The sequence below is a fragment of the Clavelina lepadiformis genome, chromosome 1 (genome assembly GCF_947623445.1).
Source record: "Clavelina lepadiformis chromosome 1, kaClaLepa1.1, whole genome shotgun sequence".
Lineage (NCBI taxonomy): Eukaryota > Metazoa > Chordata > Ascidiacea > Aplousobranchia > Clavelinidae > Clavelina > Clavelina lepadiformis.
The window spans coordinates 28,048,141-28,066,428 of NC_135240.1; the positions used below are offsets into that span (position 1 = coordinate 28,048,141).

General features: G+C 35.5%; 3 protein-coding genes across 3 annotated transcripts in view; all 3 read left to right on the forward strand.

Annotated features, from left to right (window-relative positions):
- Positions 1-18,288, forward strand: part of LOC143471520 (uncharacterized) — a 44,066-nt gene that overhangs the window by 5,359 nt on the left and 20,419 nt on the right. The gene's annotated exons all lie outside the window — the stretch shown is intronic.
- LOC143471483 (uncharacterized) lies at positions 14-5,036 on the forward strand. Its single transcript, XM_076969893.1, has one exon. The coding sequence runs from the start codon at positions 1,947-1,949 to the stop codon at positions 2,892-2,894; it is 948 nt and encodes a 315-aa protein (XP_076826008.1). The 5' UTR covers positions 14-1,946; the 3' UTR covers positions 2,895-5,036.
- LOC143471467 (uncharacterized) lies at positions 9,382-14,972 on the forward strand. Its single transcript, XM_076969892.1, has one exon. The coding sequence runs from the start codon at positions 11,792-11,794 to the stop codon at positions 12,815-12,817; it is 1,026 nt and encodes a 341-aa protein (XP_076826007.1). The 5' UTR covers positions 9,382-11,791; the 3' UTR covers positions 12,818-14,972.

Consider the following 18,288-nt stretch of genomic DNA (forward strand, 5'->3'; position numbering starts at 1 on the left):
GTTTGCATGAAAAATGGATTGTAAAATCATTACGCAGTTTTATTGTAAATCTACGTACACGCGCAGTACGAGCGAATGCGAGAAAAATCACGCAAATTCAATGTTCACTGCTTCTGCAACACCCTCCTTATAAACAGGGTTGCCATCAGTCTCAACTCAAAAATAAGCACGACTAGAAAATGAAAGACGAATACCACCTTAAACAGTGTACAACAGGAGAAAGCAACCAATGTTCCTAAAAAAAAACAAAAAAACAAGACACTATCTGCATGTGTAACCAAACTTTCTCTTAACCAGGAACCTTCCCACTTTACAGCTAGTCAATTAGCTCTGTTTGCTTTATTAACATTTAATGGCATATTTCTTCGCTAAAACGACCATCTTTCCACCATAAAGGCAAAACGTAGACTCCTTTACCCTCGCCCAGCCGAGCGCGACACCTCACCAAACACAAATTCCACGTAATCAAAGAATCAACGTGGGACGCTGAATACTAATTAAACATATTAAATATGGCGGAACGTGAGCATGCATAAAAATGAATAATGTGAACAACACTGAAATAAAACAAATATAGGCTACATAACCAGACAAACATAAAATGACACAACAAAAAGAACACGTCCGACTAAATCAATCAATAAAAAGGGGTTCAGAAAAACAGTGTACATTGTGATTGCTATAAAACGGGTGCCTAAAATAAATCTCGTGACACAAGTTCATAATTTTGGTATCTCTTCGGTACAAAATGGTATCGTAAAGGTGACCAAATGCCCAAAATACGAACCTCCGCCCTAAAAATAAGGACGAAAGTGAAAATAAGGACATTTCTTAGAAAAAAGGACAAACATATTTTCCAAGACACGAACCTTTAAAATAAGGACAAATCTTAGAAATAAGGACGGTATGGCATCCCTCCTTATAAAGCACAATGCATCAATTGTGGAATCCTGTAGACGGGACCGGTGTTTTGTAACAAAGAGTCCACATGCACTGAATGCTCTTTCTGCTTCCACAGAAGTGGGCTGAATAGAAAGCCCCAAACTGGATTATCACTTTTGAAACGTTTAAATTCCATCTCTTAAATTTAGTCACATCAAACTGGGTTGTAGTCAAAGCTTTTCAACTGACACTTCACATACTTTACCTTGCCATGAGAATGCAGTCTTCTATTAAAAGAATCATTCATTATGCTTTCATTGTGACGTGATACTAAATTTCACTCGTGCATTTTACGAGTACGGTAGTTGAAAGTATAAGACAATAGAAGTGTGAACAAAGGTTTAATTGCGCTCAGCGGGAGTCAGCCTCTACGTAACAAAGAATGTTCAAACTTACTAAAAAGTGTAAAACGCATTAGCAACGATATTCTCTAAGCCGGTTAAGCGGCAGAATTATATCCGGATATCAGATAGAAAAAAAACTGCGGTTAACCGTTATCCGGATAATCCAACCCTAATTTTAAAAGGCTATTTGGACATAAATTTACTTTTAAAAATCATTTACATTTTATTTTTAAGGATTTTGTTGTTTAATGATTCATGTTTTGAACTCATTTTTGCTACAACATTTCAAGATTGTTTTCTTTATACAAAGATATAGATGTTTAAGACCATAGTTGACATACATCTTGTAACAATACTTTTAGTTTTAGATTTGTTTACTTTGTCATATAAGTGATTGAGTGTCATTTAAAAACTTGAACTTCATTCGGCAAAGCTAGAGATGAATTTGTTAAAAACTTTGTTATAACTTGTTTTTCTGGACGTTTTTCACTTTCTTATATTAAGCTAATGTTTTCTGCTGCTTTCTTTTGTTTTGTATGCTGAATAGGTGCATAACCATGATGACATAGACATCAACGAATTTTTTTTATTGGATTGTGTAACTATAAACATTTAGAAGTCAATAATTGTGTTTTAAAATATAAATTTTTCATAAGTTCAATGCCAAATGGGGATACGCCGCAACCATCAGATGCAAACTCTGAATTAGTTTATCTTCACATCGAAGTTGTCAAAGAAGAATCGATGCAGCATTGTGAGGCTTCTTGCTTTGAGACCGGTCACCAAATTACTCCAATGTTGAATAGTATTGTTCCTCAGTCGGAGAATGAAGCAAATGAATTCAAAGGCGCCGTTGCTGATTCTGAAAACCTACATCAAAAGATCGTTCACAAATACAACGATTGCAACATGTCAGCTTTGAAGTTTTCTGATAAAGAAAAGACAAATTGTAAAAACATTAAAAGCAATATTGGATATTTGATGGCAACTAAGGAAAAAGACAAAGAAAAGCAGTTTTGCTGCAAAGTTTGTGATAAATCTTTTAAAAAAAAATCAAACTTGAATTCTCATTCAAGGACTCACACTCGTGAGCAGCCATATCAATGCCGGATTTGTTGCAAATCATTTTCAGAAAATAGCAATTTGCAGCGTCACATGAAAACCCACACTGGAGAGCGCCCTTATCAATGTCAGGTTTGTTGCAAATCATTTTCACAACACCGCAGTCTGCAGTGTCATATGAAAGTCCACACTGGAGAGCGCACTTATCAATGCGATTTTTGCTGCAAATCATTTTCACAAAATAGCAATTTGAAAACTCATATGAAAATCCACACTGGAGAGCGCCATCATCAATGTGATGTTTGCTGCAAATCGTTTTTACTTAACAGTGGTTTGAGAACTCACATGAAAGTTCACACTGGAGAGCGCCCTTATCAATGTGATGTTTGTTTCAAATCATTTTCATATAGTAGCAATGTGCAGCATCATATGAAAGTACACACTGGAGAACGTCCGTATCAATGTGATGTTTGTTTCAAATCATTTTCTCGAAACAGCAATTTGAAGCGTCATATGAAAGTCCACACTGGGGAGCGTCCTTATTAATGTCTAGTTTGCCGCAAATCATTTTCAAATAACAGGAATTTGCGTCGTCATATGAGAGTCCACGATGGCATGTATGTATGCAGTATCAATGTCTAATTTGTTGCAAATCATTTTCATATAACAGTAATCTGCCGCACCATATGAAAATCTACACTGGAGAGCGTCTTTATCAATGTGATGTTTGCTGCAAATCATTTTCACAGAACAGCATTTTGCATCGTCATATGAAAGTCCACAATGGCAAGTAGCAGTACCAACGTCAGATTTGTTGCAAATCGTTTTCACATAACAGTGATCTGGAGCATCATATGAAAGTCCACACTGGAAAGCGTCAGCATCAAAGTGAAGTTTGTTTCAAATCTATTTCACAAGACGGCCATATGACGGTACATGTGGGCTAGAATGCTTATAAATGCGGTGTTTGCTTTCAATAACTTTCAAATACGAGCTATTTGCGACACTGGAGAGTGACGATAGCAGTCTTATTTGAAATGAAGTCGAATTGATCAGGTCACAGGAAAGTTTACAACAAAGGATGACCAGAGAAATGATGACATTTTAAAAAGCTATTTGGATATAAATCTACTTTTAAAAGTCATTTACATTTTAATCTTAAAGATTCTGTTGTTTAATGATTCATGTTTTGAAATCATTTTTGCTTCAACATTTCAAGATTGTTTTCTTGATACAAAGACATACAGTGAGACCTCGTTAATCCGGACCACTTCGTTTCGTCAAAAAATGTTGGTTTAGCGGAGTATCCGGATTATCGGAAAGTAAAAAATCAATCAATCTTGCAAATGCAGTACCGTGTACAAAACGCAGTATGCACCTTACTCCAATTCTAAGTACCGACTTTCTCGCTGGACAGCAACTAAAATAAAATTATATTTTTTGTATGATCCGACCCAGTGTCGAACCCCAGAACCACCGTATTTAAGACGAATGCTCTAAGCCAGAAGTGACGAACATGCGGTCGCAAATCGGTTTGAAAACCGCTCTTGCATGGCGAAGCATTCCGGCTGGACCAGCAGTCTTGAACTTTCTTTGACCTGTTTCCAATCTTTGCGCAATGCGATATCAAAAGCTGATAGCACGATTGAATTGCAGTAGTATGTCTTCAATAGATTGCCGCACTCAACCGATGTAATGTACGTATTGTTTTTGCGACCGCGGAAGCGTTGTTTGTTACTGTTGATGAACAATTTATTTTTTCGTTTCTAAAATACTGTACAGTATTTCATAGTAGGCTATGACTAAAAAGCTGTGCGGCTAAAATTTTTTACAAAGCGCAATGCTGTACAGTACTGTACTTTTGAATCAATAAAGACCGCAACGTTATTATGCGTAGATTATCGGCTATTGTTTCGTCAACTAACTACCCAGTGTACATAGGATATTAGAACAATCGTGAATCATTTTCGCTTAACTGTTAATAATCCGGTTTATCGAATTTTATTGCTATTGATTTAGCACATTTGTTCCAAAACTTTTGTGTCAGAGTCGGACAGCGGGGTTTCCGGATTAAAGGGGTAAAATGCATAGGAAAAAAATCCGTTCCCGGCAGTTTTGTGTCGGATAACGGGGATTCCGGTTGTTCGGGGTCCGGATTAACGAGGTCCCACTGTATATGTTTTCAAAACCTTAGTTGACATACATGTTGAAACCATGTTTTTAGTTGTAGATTTGTTTATTTTGTCATGTTTAAGTGACTGAGTGTCATTTAAAAACTTGAGTTTGAATCAGAAAAGCTAGAGATGAATTTGTTAAAAACTTTGTTATAACTTATTTTTCTAAACATTTTTCACTTTTGTATGTTAAGTTATTGTTTTGTGCTGCTCTCTTTTGTTTTGTATGCTGTATAGGTGCATAACCATGACGACATAGACATCAACTAAGTTGTTTTTACAGGATTATGTTACCATAAATATTTAGAAATCAACATTTGATTTTTGAGATATAACTTTTTCATAAAACCACCACCATTAAATCTGAAACCACAGACCGTTCAATTGAAACTGATTTCACATCCGCACGGCTGTTTTTCTGCACATAGTAACGCTAGCGCATGTTGTTCTCATTTCGTTGAATGCATCATTTCTAAATACTTGTATTTTTTGCAATTTCTTTGTGTCCTCTTCATTTTAAAGTTTTGCATGTTCAGTTTCTTTCCCCAGCAAATAGGTTACAAATATAAACGATTTCATATATAATTGCGGAATGTAATTCAGGTGGTATTCTTCCAACACTACATTATGTTGAGATTGTTTTTGAAACAATGACCAGTGGTGGTCAAAGTAATCACATAAGTTACTTAAGTAGAAGTACTGTTATCCCTGAAAAAATGTAAGTCACTAAGTAAGTCAAGTGCAAGTATTGTGGTTTGAAAGCTGCTCTCAAGTATGAAGTAGAACCTTTTGAACTACTGAAATAACAAGTAGTATGAGAAGTAATTATTGATATGAAATGAGGTTATGAAAGTACAGATTAAAATTATTACCAAGAGCTTGCTGAAACCAATACAGCTGCAGGGAAATACATTAATGTATAAAGCTAGTTAGTTGCAGATAGGCTAAAACTTTGTCCTTTGTCAGAGTATTTTCATTAAAATCAAGTTGCAGACACTTCATAGATATGTGAATGCTAATGAAATTTATTTTCAAGATACAACACTGATAATTTCCTACTTATAAAATATAAGCCAAATTTCTCACTATTTTTTCGTTAACAATTTATTGGCAAAACCAATAAATAGGAGTTATCTGTATGTGCACTGTGTGACCTTGCTACCTACAAGAGCACTTTCATGCTCAACTATTTGATATAATAGTACTGGTACGGTAGTGCAAACGAATTATGTCGTAAATTGACTAGAAGAAGACATTGGTAAACAATCTTTTTATTAACAAACACATAATTTATTTTGGATTGATTTTAGGATGTGAATTTGTCATCACATATAACCAAACTTTTATAAATTGTGATGTAATAACATCCTCTATTTCTGTCATAGTTAGATGAGAAATCTGTATTTCTGGCATTTTTTTATGGCAATAATCGATGCGTAACCACTGCATAATCGTAAAAAATTATCCTCCGCTATACACAATGACAACTACTCTTCCATTTAAGGCCGATTGATATGATTGATTGATAAAGCGCATAACACCTCAAGACGGAACTCTGTTTCTTTAATGCCCTCCTTCAGTGTATACATGTACTGTTGCATGCTATGATTAGAGAGTTGGAAAATTAGAGCGAGTATGAATGCTCGAGAAGAAAATAGATCGTAACTGTTCTGAGATCCATCTCCTCAAGTGTTTGTGTAATGTAAAGAGATGTGCTTACACATGACGTCAAAACATGTACTAATTGTTCAACTTTTAATTGTTCTTTAAAGTCAGATTGCAATAAACAATATAATTGTGGTATACAATATACACTAACCAGAGTGTAAATGTCAGTTTCTCTTCAATTTGAACGTTCATTGCGTGGTTTTCGTAAGGATAAAGCTTGGACTCACTTTCCATAACTTGCCGTAAAAAACATGTTTCAGATTTTGTAATAGTGGCGCATTATCCACACCAAATGTTTTCACCCAAAAACCCAATTTTGCTACTTTCAAGGCAATTTTTAGCTTAAGTTTGCACGTGACCTAGTACGTTAGGTTATTCAAGCACTCCAACCGGTAGGGTAATTCCCAGGCTTACAAAAAAAACAACCATACAGCTCTCTGATTGGTCTAGCCTGGTGTTTAAATGTTTTCGTCAACAGAATCATAGAAATCTTAATTTTACCCTGTTTGACGGGATGCCGCATCCAATACAGCTTCGTATGTAATATATATACTAGGGTGACCATATTTTCGGGGCCTAAAATCCGGACACTCTTTGATGCCCACTAGCGGTTTTTAAATTGAGTTATTAACACATTGTCTGTCAATATGACGTCACACTAGCAATGCCCCACCTTGACGGTGCGAACAAAACCCGCGGCCCACTTCAAAATCATTAAGAATTAAACAAACGACAATTTCCTTGGTATTCTAATTTGGTCTGCAACAGACTTCTTGTTGAGCTATTTTTCTACTGATTTCACTGCTTTATAATTTTTTTCAGCGAATATCGTATCTTATCTTTTCAGACATGTTCTAAATTTTGCAATATCGACCAAGATATAAGGCCTTCAGCTACTAGCCCAGCTCCACTCATCCATGTATCATTGTATTCCAAATACAGCGCTGTATTGTCCTTTATGATGTAATAATCAAATTATTACCCGTAACGCAACAAACAATTTTAAAAAATTCCCACCCGATTCGTTTGCTCTCCGCCCATTAAAATGGGTGAAAATGCGGTAATATTTTCCCATTCGAATGGCAGGAAGTATGCCTTTCTTACTATAGAGTAAGAAATGTGCATTTGGAATGGGGAGATGTTTACTTTGGCAGAAATATCGTTTGTGGTAAACCCCGTTGCTGAAAGCAGGTTAATTTTAATGGGCGGAAAAATAGACTAATGGCGTTCACAAACCATACTTGTGCCGAAGTAAAATTCTCCCCATTCCAAAGGCATATATCTTACTCTAGGGTTAGAAAGGCATACTTTCAACCATTACCATGGGAAGAAATTCCCGTACTCTGGACCATTTTAATGGGCGGAAAGTAGACGAATTGGGTGAAATTTCGGACATTTAAACATATTTTAGCATTTCCCCCAGGACGCACTTTGAACACTAAAATTCCGGATATGTCCGAGGAAATCCGGACGTATGGCAACCCTATATACTCAAAGATACGAAGCACTTGTCACACAAAATTAAGTAGCGCCTCTGAAACTCATTGTAAGACGCTCTTCGACAACAATGTTAAAGAATTTTAGAATAAGTTTAACCAAAGATTTGCCCGAGATGTTTGCTCCTTGTCTAAGGCATTGAAAGTTTTCATCACCGCCACCGGCACAATGTTGGCGAAATAGCTGAGAGATCGTCTGCGTAGTGTTGCTTTAGTCCAAGAGCAGCTTTCATACCTGTCCAAGTTTTATGATATAGATTTTGCATTACTGTAATCGCAATTTCACATATTTGTTACAGTAAGTTCTGTAGAAAATCTATGCATTACTTCGCTTAGCGAAATGGTAAAGGTAATGGCGGACAAGGGAAACATATTCGGATATAAGGATAAGGAAACTATATACGCAAGTATATTAATCTAGCGTAAATTTTCTGGTTTAAAACTTACTTTCCCTGCATGTTTTGCTTTCTTGTTTGCAAGTTTTCTCTCAAACCGACGGTAATCTCCAAGGTTTTTGAGCGGAAAACGCAGAGGCATGCGATATATCTACGTCAAAATGTCCTGAACAAATGCGGCACGACACCGGTTTTGTAGCTGACATCAAACAACAGATGCAGCCGACCTCTATTTGTGACGCAATAAATAGACCAACATCTGTAACTTGTGTACGGTATTTTCTTTTCGAGTATATAGGCATTCCATAAAGTTACAGTATCATACTTTTCAGCCATTGAATGCCAAACCTTTAAGCTTTCATTCCCTAGTTTGTCTTCTGCGGGGCAAAGATAACCGAATGTGAAATACAGATGTACAAGCACCGGCTTTAATATGTATATTATAAGAACCGTGTTCTTCGATTATAATTATTATTTAAGTACCGACCATAATTTGTTATGGATAAGCACCAGGTTTTACGTATAAGTAATCACCGGCCTTAAATTGTGCTGGGTAAGTGCCGAGTTTTACGAATATGCCAATACCGGTCTTTAATTGTATGTTATAAGCACCGAGTTTTACGAATATGCCAGTAGCAGTCTTTAATTGTATTATATAAGCATTGAGTTTTACAAAGATCCAAGCACCGGGTTTTATGAATTTACAAGCATGGCCGTTTTTAATCTCCACTGGAAATGGTAATTTTATGTGATGTCTATTTAATGGATGATGTTTTATAGATGGAGAAACATAGATATCTTATATATAACAACAAGATATCCAACTCTCGCTGAGTGAAGAAACCTGCGACGACACGTGCGCCCAAAAGCGTTGGGTAACTTGGGTTAGAGCAGGGGTTCCCAACGTTTTATGTTCTCGTACCACTTAGCCACCACGGATTGTCAATACGTACCACTATTTTCAAAACAACTAATTTTATCCAATATTCGCACAGCAGCATTGTATTAATAACAGTGACAGCAGGGAGCAAGATCGACAAAAGTAGCTTACTGAGTGCAGAGAATTTAGTACGGAAATAAATAAAAGTGTTGTTCGCATATTTTAGAAACTCAAAATTAAATTGTTATACTACTATACTGTATATCGCATGCAACGGAGAGCTGCTCTGGTACCACCTGAAAAGCTCCCGCGTACCATACCACCGGTTGGGAACCCCTGGGTTAAAGTGAGAGAAAGGGCTTTTAGCCAATATTGTAAATTGGAGTAGTTCTGTATAGGCCTAATCCTATGAAATTTTTTCGAAAGGCCGAGGTGTTTGCACTGCGCTATCTCAGACTGTTTTTGTAAATATTTGTATTTTAGCAGTATCGATGAATAAGCTTGCCTAGACTAATTGCCTACCGGTACCGTATAGCATAAGGCAATGGGGGTAGCCCTTCATTCGAGTAAGAGTTGCATGATTCAAAGCAATTGATTGATGCATATTTTTTACAAAATTAGGTGTTAATGTGAAAGAAATATATGTGAAAGACACGAACTGAAATATTATGAAACCTAATATAAACCATATCTAATATGTTTCATACCTTTCAAACATTTTTCGGATGTTCTCAGAAAGTAATCATCATGAGTAATGAGAATGACTTAGACATTGCTAAATAAAACAAGTTTGTTTGATTGCTGCCGGTAACCAATTTTGTGTTTTTATATTACAGTTTTGGTATAATGCTGGCCATAGGTCAAAACCTTGATGGTGAAAAATTCTTTAATAATTTTCTTTATTAATTGGAAACAATAATGATCTTCACGTCAAATCTTAAAATCGTCATTATGGTTTCTTAGGGATGGAAAAGAATCATAATTTTTAACTTTTTCATAATTTGATTCAAACAGGTTTTGACTGAGATAATCCTTGATGCAAATTTTAGGGTTTAGTGAATTAAATCCACAAATAGCAGCTCAAAAGAGCTTCTCTGCCTGTCTGACTACAGTTACAACACCTGCTGATCGGGTAATTAAGCCGCCTCAGTCTTTGACTTGAATTAATGCCAGGTATGGTAGACATTTTTTGTGCTGTAGTTGTGGTCATCTCCAGAACTCTTCTCTTGTATAAGTGCTTCAGCACAATATGAGCAAGTAATTCTATCTATTCTATGATTTCCGATTTAAGCACAAAGCTTTTATTTCAGCATCATCTTCAGCTTTGTCGATGATTTATTAACACATTCACTGCGATGTGACCCACCGGTGGGTCGTACGAACAAAATTACTGTTTTTTTAAAGTTCACTGCGATGCGACTTATTATTGTGTCATGCGTAAAATTTTGCTACTAAGTTGTGACCCAGCGGTGGTTCTTACGAAAAAAATTACTTTTATTATTTTTTTGCCTTTTTTCCTGTTTCACAATACTTGTTCAACACAAATGGTGAAATATTTTGTAATTTTATTATATTGAAAAAGAACATACAGCTTGCTTTTCGACCAATACAGTGCTATTTGGGGAAGGTTGTGTATTCCCATATAAAAAAATTCCTATGAACGTCTTGATTTCAGATGAGGAGGTTGGTTTCCAGGAATTTAATCGTGAATGGTGTGTTACAGTTTGTCCTGCAATGACCTGACAAACGTAACGGTTCGTTTCTCTCACCATTAGACTAATGATGTCATCTGATATAAATAGACTGAATACGTCTATTGGCCAAACTTTACCTTCGTGTAAAGGTTCAGCTTGAATGCAAAGAGTTTCTTGACCAGTGAATCCAAAATTCCTCTGCCTAACACTGGTAGCAGTCCAGCTATTTTGTAGCGTGGCTAAACCAGAAGTATCATCTACCGTGCCTGTGGTGGTCACAACAACTGCTGCCGATGTATCTTCCTCTTCATCCTGTTCTACACTTGTACTGCTGCTATCACTTGGTTCATACACTGAATCATCTGACTCCTCTTCATCTGAACTAAAATCCTCATCTGAAGATTCCTCAAAATTACCAGCACTTCTACCGTAAAACGATGCAGGATCCATTTTGCAACAATTGAGACAGAAATTACTTACAATATATTACCTATGATTTATCACACGCAAATAGTTAAGTTTTACTCTATAAGTTGCTTAAAATTATGCGACCCACCGGTGGGTCAAATCGCACTGACTACAGTTAACTGGAGAATTTAACACAAATGATCACCAGAGAAGTTATGACATTTTAAAAAGCTATTTGGACATGAATCTATGTTTAAAAATCATTTACATTTTATTTTTAAGGATTTTGTTGTTTAATGATTCATGCATGTTTTGAAATCATTTTTGCTACAACATTTCAAGATTATTTTCTTGATTCAAAGACTTATATGTTTAAGGCCATAGTTGACATACATCTTGTAACAATATTTTTAGTTTTAGACTTTTTCATACTTAAATGATTGAGTGTCATTTAAAAACTTGAACTTCGATCAGCAAAGCTAGGGATGAATTTCTTAAAACCTTTGTTATAACTTGTGTTTCTGAACAGTTTTAACTTTTGAATCTTAAGTTATTGTTTTTTGCTGCTCTCTTTTGTTTTGTATGCTGTATAGGTGCATAACCATGACAACATAGACATCAGCTAAGTTATTTTACAGGATTGTGTAACTATAAATGTTTAAAAATCAACAATTGCTGAGTCTGAAACCTTAAATCAAAAGATTGTACACAAATACAACGATTGCAACATGTCAGCTTTGAAGTTTTCTGATAAAGAAAGCACAAGTTGTAAAAACATTAAAAGCAATATTGGATGTTTGATGGAAACCAAGGAAAAAGACAAAAAAAAACGTTTTTGCTGCAAAATTTGTGATAAATTTTTTAAAAAGAATTCAGCCTTGAATGTTCATTTAAGGACTCACACTGGTGAGCAGCCATATCAATGTCGGATTTGTTGCAAATCATTTTCACAAAACAGTAGTATGAAAACTCATATGAAAGTCCACACTGGAGAACGTCCTTATCAATGTGATGTTTGCTGCAAACCATTTTCACGGAACAGTAATTTGCAGCGTCATATGGAAGTACATAATGGAGAGCGTCCTTATCAATGCGATGTTTGCTGCAAATCATTTTTAAAGAACATCTATTTGCAGCGTCATATGAAAGTCCACACTGGAGAGCGTCCTTACCAATGTCAGGTTTGTTGCAAATCATTTTCACTGAACAGCAATTTTCAGCATCACATGAAAATCCACACTGGTGAGCAGCCGTATCAATGTCGGATTTGTTGCAAATCATTTTCACAGAACCGCGATTTGCAGTCTCATATGAGAGTCCACACTGGAGAACGTCCTTATCAATGCGATGTTTGCTGCAAATCATTTTCACACAACAGTAGTTTAATAAGTCATATAAAAGTCCATATCGGAGAGCGCCCTCATCAATGCGATGTTTGCTGCAAATCATTTTCACGAAACAGCCATTTGCAGCGTCATATGACAGTCCACACTGGAGAGCGTCCTTATCAATGCGATGTTTGTTGCAAATCATTTTTGCTGAACAGCAATTTGCAGCGTCACATGAAAACCCACACTGGAGAGCGTCCTTACCAATGTCAGATTTGTTGCAAATCATTTTCACGGAAAAGCGATTTGCAACGTCATATGACAGTCCACACTGGAGAGCGTCCTTATCAATGTCAGGTTTGCTGCAAATCATTTTCACAGAACAGCGCTTTGCAGCGTCATATGAAAGTCCATAATGACGAGTAGCAGTATCAACTTGAGATTTGTTGCAAATCATTTATACTAAGCAGCGATCTGGAGCATCATTATAATGATGACGGCCATATGGCGGTACACCTCGTCTAGAATGATAATAAATGCGGTGTTTGCTTTGAATTACTTTCACCTAGCAGCTATTTGCGACACTGGAGACCGACGATAGCATTGTTCTTCTTCTGGGAAGTCATATTCGGATGGAAGTCGTATTTATCAGGACACAGGAAAGTGTACAACAACGGATCACCAGACAAATGTTGACATTTTAAAAATCTATTTCGACATAAATCTTCTTCTAAAAATCATTTACATTTTATTCTTAAAGAGTCTGTTCTTTAATGATTCATGTTTTGAAATCATATTTGCTCCAACATTTCAAGATTGTTTTCTTGATACAAACACATACATTTTTAAGGCCTTAGTTGACATACATCTTGTAACAATGTTATTAGTTTTAGATTTGTTTACTTTGTCATGTAAGTGATTGAGTATTATTTAAAAACTGGAACTTCATTCGGCAAAGCTAGAGATTTTCAAGATCACTGTTTATTTTTCATTTGCTGCTGGCAACTTTATGGTTTACTATAGAATGTCTTCTTACAGAAACAAAGAAATTCTACACCGTGCGTAGACCAATGCAAAAATGATTTGAAATGATGACACTTTGAATAAATATACTTATACAAATACACTTGGCATAAATATACTTTTAAATTTCCCCGTTATTCTTACAAAATCTGTTCTTCAGCGAATCGTTGTTTTTACATCATTTTTGCTGCAACATTTCAAGATTGTTTTGAAATTTATTGGTGCATAAATGCCGTAAATTGAACAAGAATCAATAAGCTATTTGCACCCAACCCCACACCCGCACTACTACCTCTACTATGGACTGACTTTCAAACTTTACTTTGGAGTTTATGTGAAACATTCGATTACCGTGTTAATTGGATCTACATCTAGAGTTTAAATCAGCAAAGCTAGAGATGAATTTGTTAAAAACTTCATTATAACTTATTTTTCAAATCATTTTTGCGAAATCACAAATTGCATAGTCATATGGAAGTCTATATTGGACAGCGCCTTTATTATTGTAATGTTTCTTTCAAATAGATATGTTACACACTGGAGAGCGCAATTAATCAAATTTTTAGTTTAGGTGTGAATCAGATCTACTATAAGTGTAGATGTGGTAGTGTTTTGGTATTTGTTAACATTTATTGTTACAGTAACATTAAGATTAATACTGACACCACATAAAGCTAGTTTGGTGATTTGCCATTTATGCCAATGATTGTTATGTTTTGCGCCATAAAAATCTTGTTTCATTTTTAAACATTTGCGAATGTCATGTTACGAACTATGAACCAATTTAATATGTTTTTCTCATTTTGTTTTGATTTTTGCATATTTCAATGTCTTTGAATTGACGTATTAATTTTTTCAGTTTATTTATGTTTCTGTATTCACATCATACGCAGTTTCCATTTCACATTCATTTTCTTAGCAAATAGGTCATAAGCATAAATTGCACCACATTCAACTATGAAGTGTCAACCGAAGCAATGAGTGATCTGATATCACAAGAAATTTGCTTTGCCCCAAAGAAAAATAAGAATAAAAAATTTTCAATGTTGATAAAATCAACCACAATATTTTATGCATTATGTAAATTCTTCTTCAAAGGGAGCAAAGCTATAGGCATATAGTTGCAGTCAATTAAACAAGATACAAAAGTAATTTGCACCCATCCTAAAGCTTTCGCAACTACTTTTAAAACTGATTGACTGTCAAACTTTACCTTGGAATTTATGTGATGTTTTCAGTTTACGCCTTAACTCTGTTTTAAATGTAGATGATACGATCATAAAACTTTTCTTTGTGAACCGTTTAAAAGATATTTTTGGTGTTTGTTTACAAACAGAGTTATTGTAATGTTAGTATTGAAACTGCTTTCACATTAGCAATGCTGCTTTGCTGCACATAGCAATGCTAGGATATGTTGTTCTCATTTTGTTGAATGCATCATTTCTAAATACTTGTATTTTTGGCAATTTCTTTGTGTTGTCTTCATTTTACAGTTTTGCGCATTCATTTTCTCTCTCCAGCAAATAGGTTACAAATATAAACAATGTCATATATAATTGCAGAATGTCATTCATGTGGTATCCATCCAACACTACATTATGTTGAGATTGTTTTTAAAACAATGACCAGTGGTGGTCAAAGTAATCACATAAGTTACTTAAGTAGAAGTACTGTTATCCCTGAAAAAATGTAAGTCACTATAAGTGTGTAATAAAATGGTTGTTTATCGTTCCTTAGCCTGTAAGGACGACCACTTCAATTACAAAGTTTGTCTGTAGAATTGCTTAATGTCCTCGATGTGAAATGAGTCTCAGGTCGTTGTTTCGCTTCTCTTAATCTTAGAATCAATTGTATGCCATGACAACTGTATAAACTGGTTATATTGTTTCTTGTTTAAACGATTACATTAAATAAGACATTGTGACAGCTACACAATAAAGTCGACCACTTTCTATGGTTAACTTCGTAGACTGTGACGCAACGAATAGCTGTAAATGAAAGAATAACTCACGTCACGAATTATAACGATACACCGGAAGTCATGCATAGGCGACACGTAACGCAATGCTTTGCTTTGCCGATTTCCGTAGTCTATGCGGCATTCGATTTGCAAACAATTTTATAAAATCATCACAAGTGCAAGTATTATGGTTTGAAAGCTGCTCTCAAGTATGAAGTAGAACCTTTTGAACTACTGAAATAACAAGTAGTATGAGAAGTATTTATTGATATGAAATGAGGTTATGAAAGTACAAATTACCAAGAGCTTTCTAAAATCAATACAGCTGCAGGGAAATACATTAATGTATAAAGCTAGTTAGTTGCAGATAGGCTAAAACTTTGTCCTTTGTCAGAGTATTTTCATGAAAATCAAGTTGCAGACACTTCATAGATATGTGAATGCTAATGAAATTTACTTTCAAACTACAACACTGATAATTTCCTACTTATAAAATATAAGCCAAATTTCTTACTATTTTTTCGTTAACAATTTATTGGCAAAACCATTTTCAAAAAGCTATGCTTGGAGCTAATAATGTGACGTAACATAGTTGGATGGTCTTCAAGCACATATGGTGTCAATGAAAAGTTACTGTCGGAAAACTCATTTCGACGAATGTAGTGAGCGCGTTGGTCAGACTTTCTTAATATTTCTGCAGTAAAAAGATGATTGACTAATTATTATAAGTGGGGTTTTTAATGAAATAGGAGTTATCTTTATGTGCACTGTGTGACCTTGCTACCTACAAGAGCACTTTCATGCTCAACTATTTGGTATAATAGCACTGGTACGGTAGTGCAAAAGAATGATATCATAAATTGACTAGAAGAAGACATTGGTAAACAGTCTTTCTATTAACAAATGCATAGTTTGTTTTGGATTGATTTTAGGATACGAATTTGTCATCACATATAACCGAACTTTTATAAATTGTGATGTAATAACATCCTCAATTTCTGTCATAATTAGATGAGAAATCTGTATTTTTGGCATTTATTTATGGCAATAATCGATGCGTAACCACTAACCACTGCATAATAGTAAAAAATTATCCTCCACTATACACAATGACAATTACTCTTTCATTTAAGGTCGATTGATATGATTGATTGCTAAAGCGCATTGCACCTCAAGATGGAACTCTGTTTCTTTATTGCTCTCCTTCAGTGTATATATGTACCGTTGCATGCTATGATTAGAGAGTTGGAAAATGAGAGCGTGTATGAATGCTGGGGAAGGAAATAGATCGTAATTTTTCTGAGATCCATCTCCTCAAGTGTTTGTGTAATGTAAAGAGAAGTACTTTAACATGCCGTCAAAACATGTTCCAATTGTTCAACTTCTAATTGTTCTTAAAAGTCAGATTACAATAAATAAGATAATTGCGGTAAACACTAACCAGAGTGTAAATGTCAGTTTCTCTTCAATTTTAGCCCCATGGTGTGGTTTTCGTAAGGATAAAGCTTGGACTAACTTTCCATAGCATGCCGTCAAAACACATGTTTCACATTTTGTAATAGTGGCGCATTATCCACACCAAATGTTTTTACCCAAAACCCAATTTTAGCTACTTTCACGGCAATTTCAAGCTTAAGTTTGAACGCGACCTAGGACGTTAGGACATTCATGCGCTCCAACTGGTAGGGTAATTCCCAGACTTGAAAACAAGAACAATCATACAGCTCTCTGATTGGTCTAGCCTGGTATTTAAATGCCTTCGTCAACAGAATCATAGAAATCTTAATTTTACCCTGTTTGACGGGACGTCGCATCCAATACAGCTTCGTGTGTAATACACTAAGATACGAAGCACTTGTCACGCAGAATTAAATAGCGCCTCTGAAACTCATTGTAAGACTCTCTTCGACAACAATGTTAAAGTATTTTAGAACAAGTTTAATCAGCGATTTGCCCAAGATGTTTGTTCCTTGTTTAAGGCATTGAATGTTTTCATCACCGCCACCGGCACAATGTTGGCGAAATAGCAGAGAGATCGTCTGTGTAGCGTTGCTTTAGTCCAAGAGCAGCTTTCATACCTGTCCAAGTTTTATGATATAGATTTTGCATTAATGTAATCGCAATTTCACATATTTGTTACAGTAAGTTCTGTAGAAAATTTACGCATTACTTCACTTAACGAAATGGTAAAAGTAATGGCGGGCAAGGAAAGCATTTTCGGATACAGTATAAGGATAAGGAAACTATATACGCAAGTATATTAATCTAGCGTAAATTTTCTGGTTTAAGATTTACCTTCACTGCATGTTTTGTTTTCTTGTTCGCAAGTTAAGTTTTTAACTTGCAAGTTTCTCTAAAACCGACGGTAATCTGCAAGGTTTTTGAGCGGAAAACACAGAGACATGCGATATATTTACGTCACAATGTCCTGAACAAATGCGGCACGACACCGGTTTTGTAGCTGACGTCAAACAATCGATGCAACTATATTACCAGAAGCTATTAGATCTATGATCGCATTCTGAGTACATTCGGGACGACATTCGGGACATTCGGGACAGTACATTCGGGACTACATTCGGGACGGGACGAGTTTTAATCAATTTACATTTATGAAAGATATGACAACACTCAGAAACATTTGTGACGTAAACATGAAAATTAACCGTTGAGAATTGCTTAAGTGTTGATTGAGTGTACTGCGCACTTATGTAGGGGCTCTTTGAGTCTTTCCTAGTTTTAGCTATGTGCTTACACATTCTGTTCGCTGAAAAATATTATTTGACGCAAGTCTCTCTGTTTCTTGTTTGTAGTGAAGTGCGTTGTAAAAGACCTCAGTCTCATAGCAATTGTAGGCCTAGTGCGCAATATAACAACTTATGTAGCACAAAAACAACCTTCACTTTATATTAGG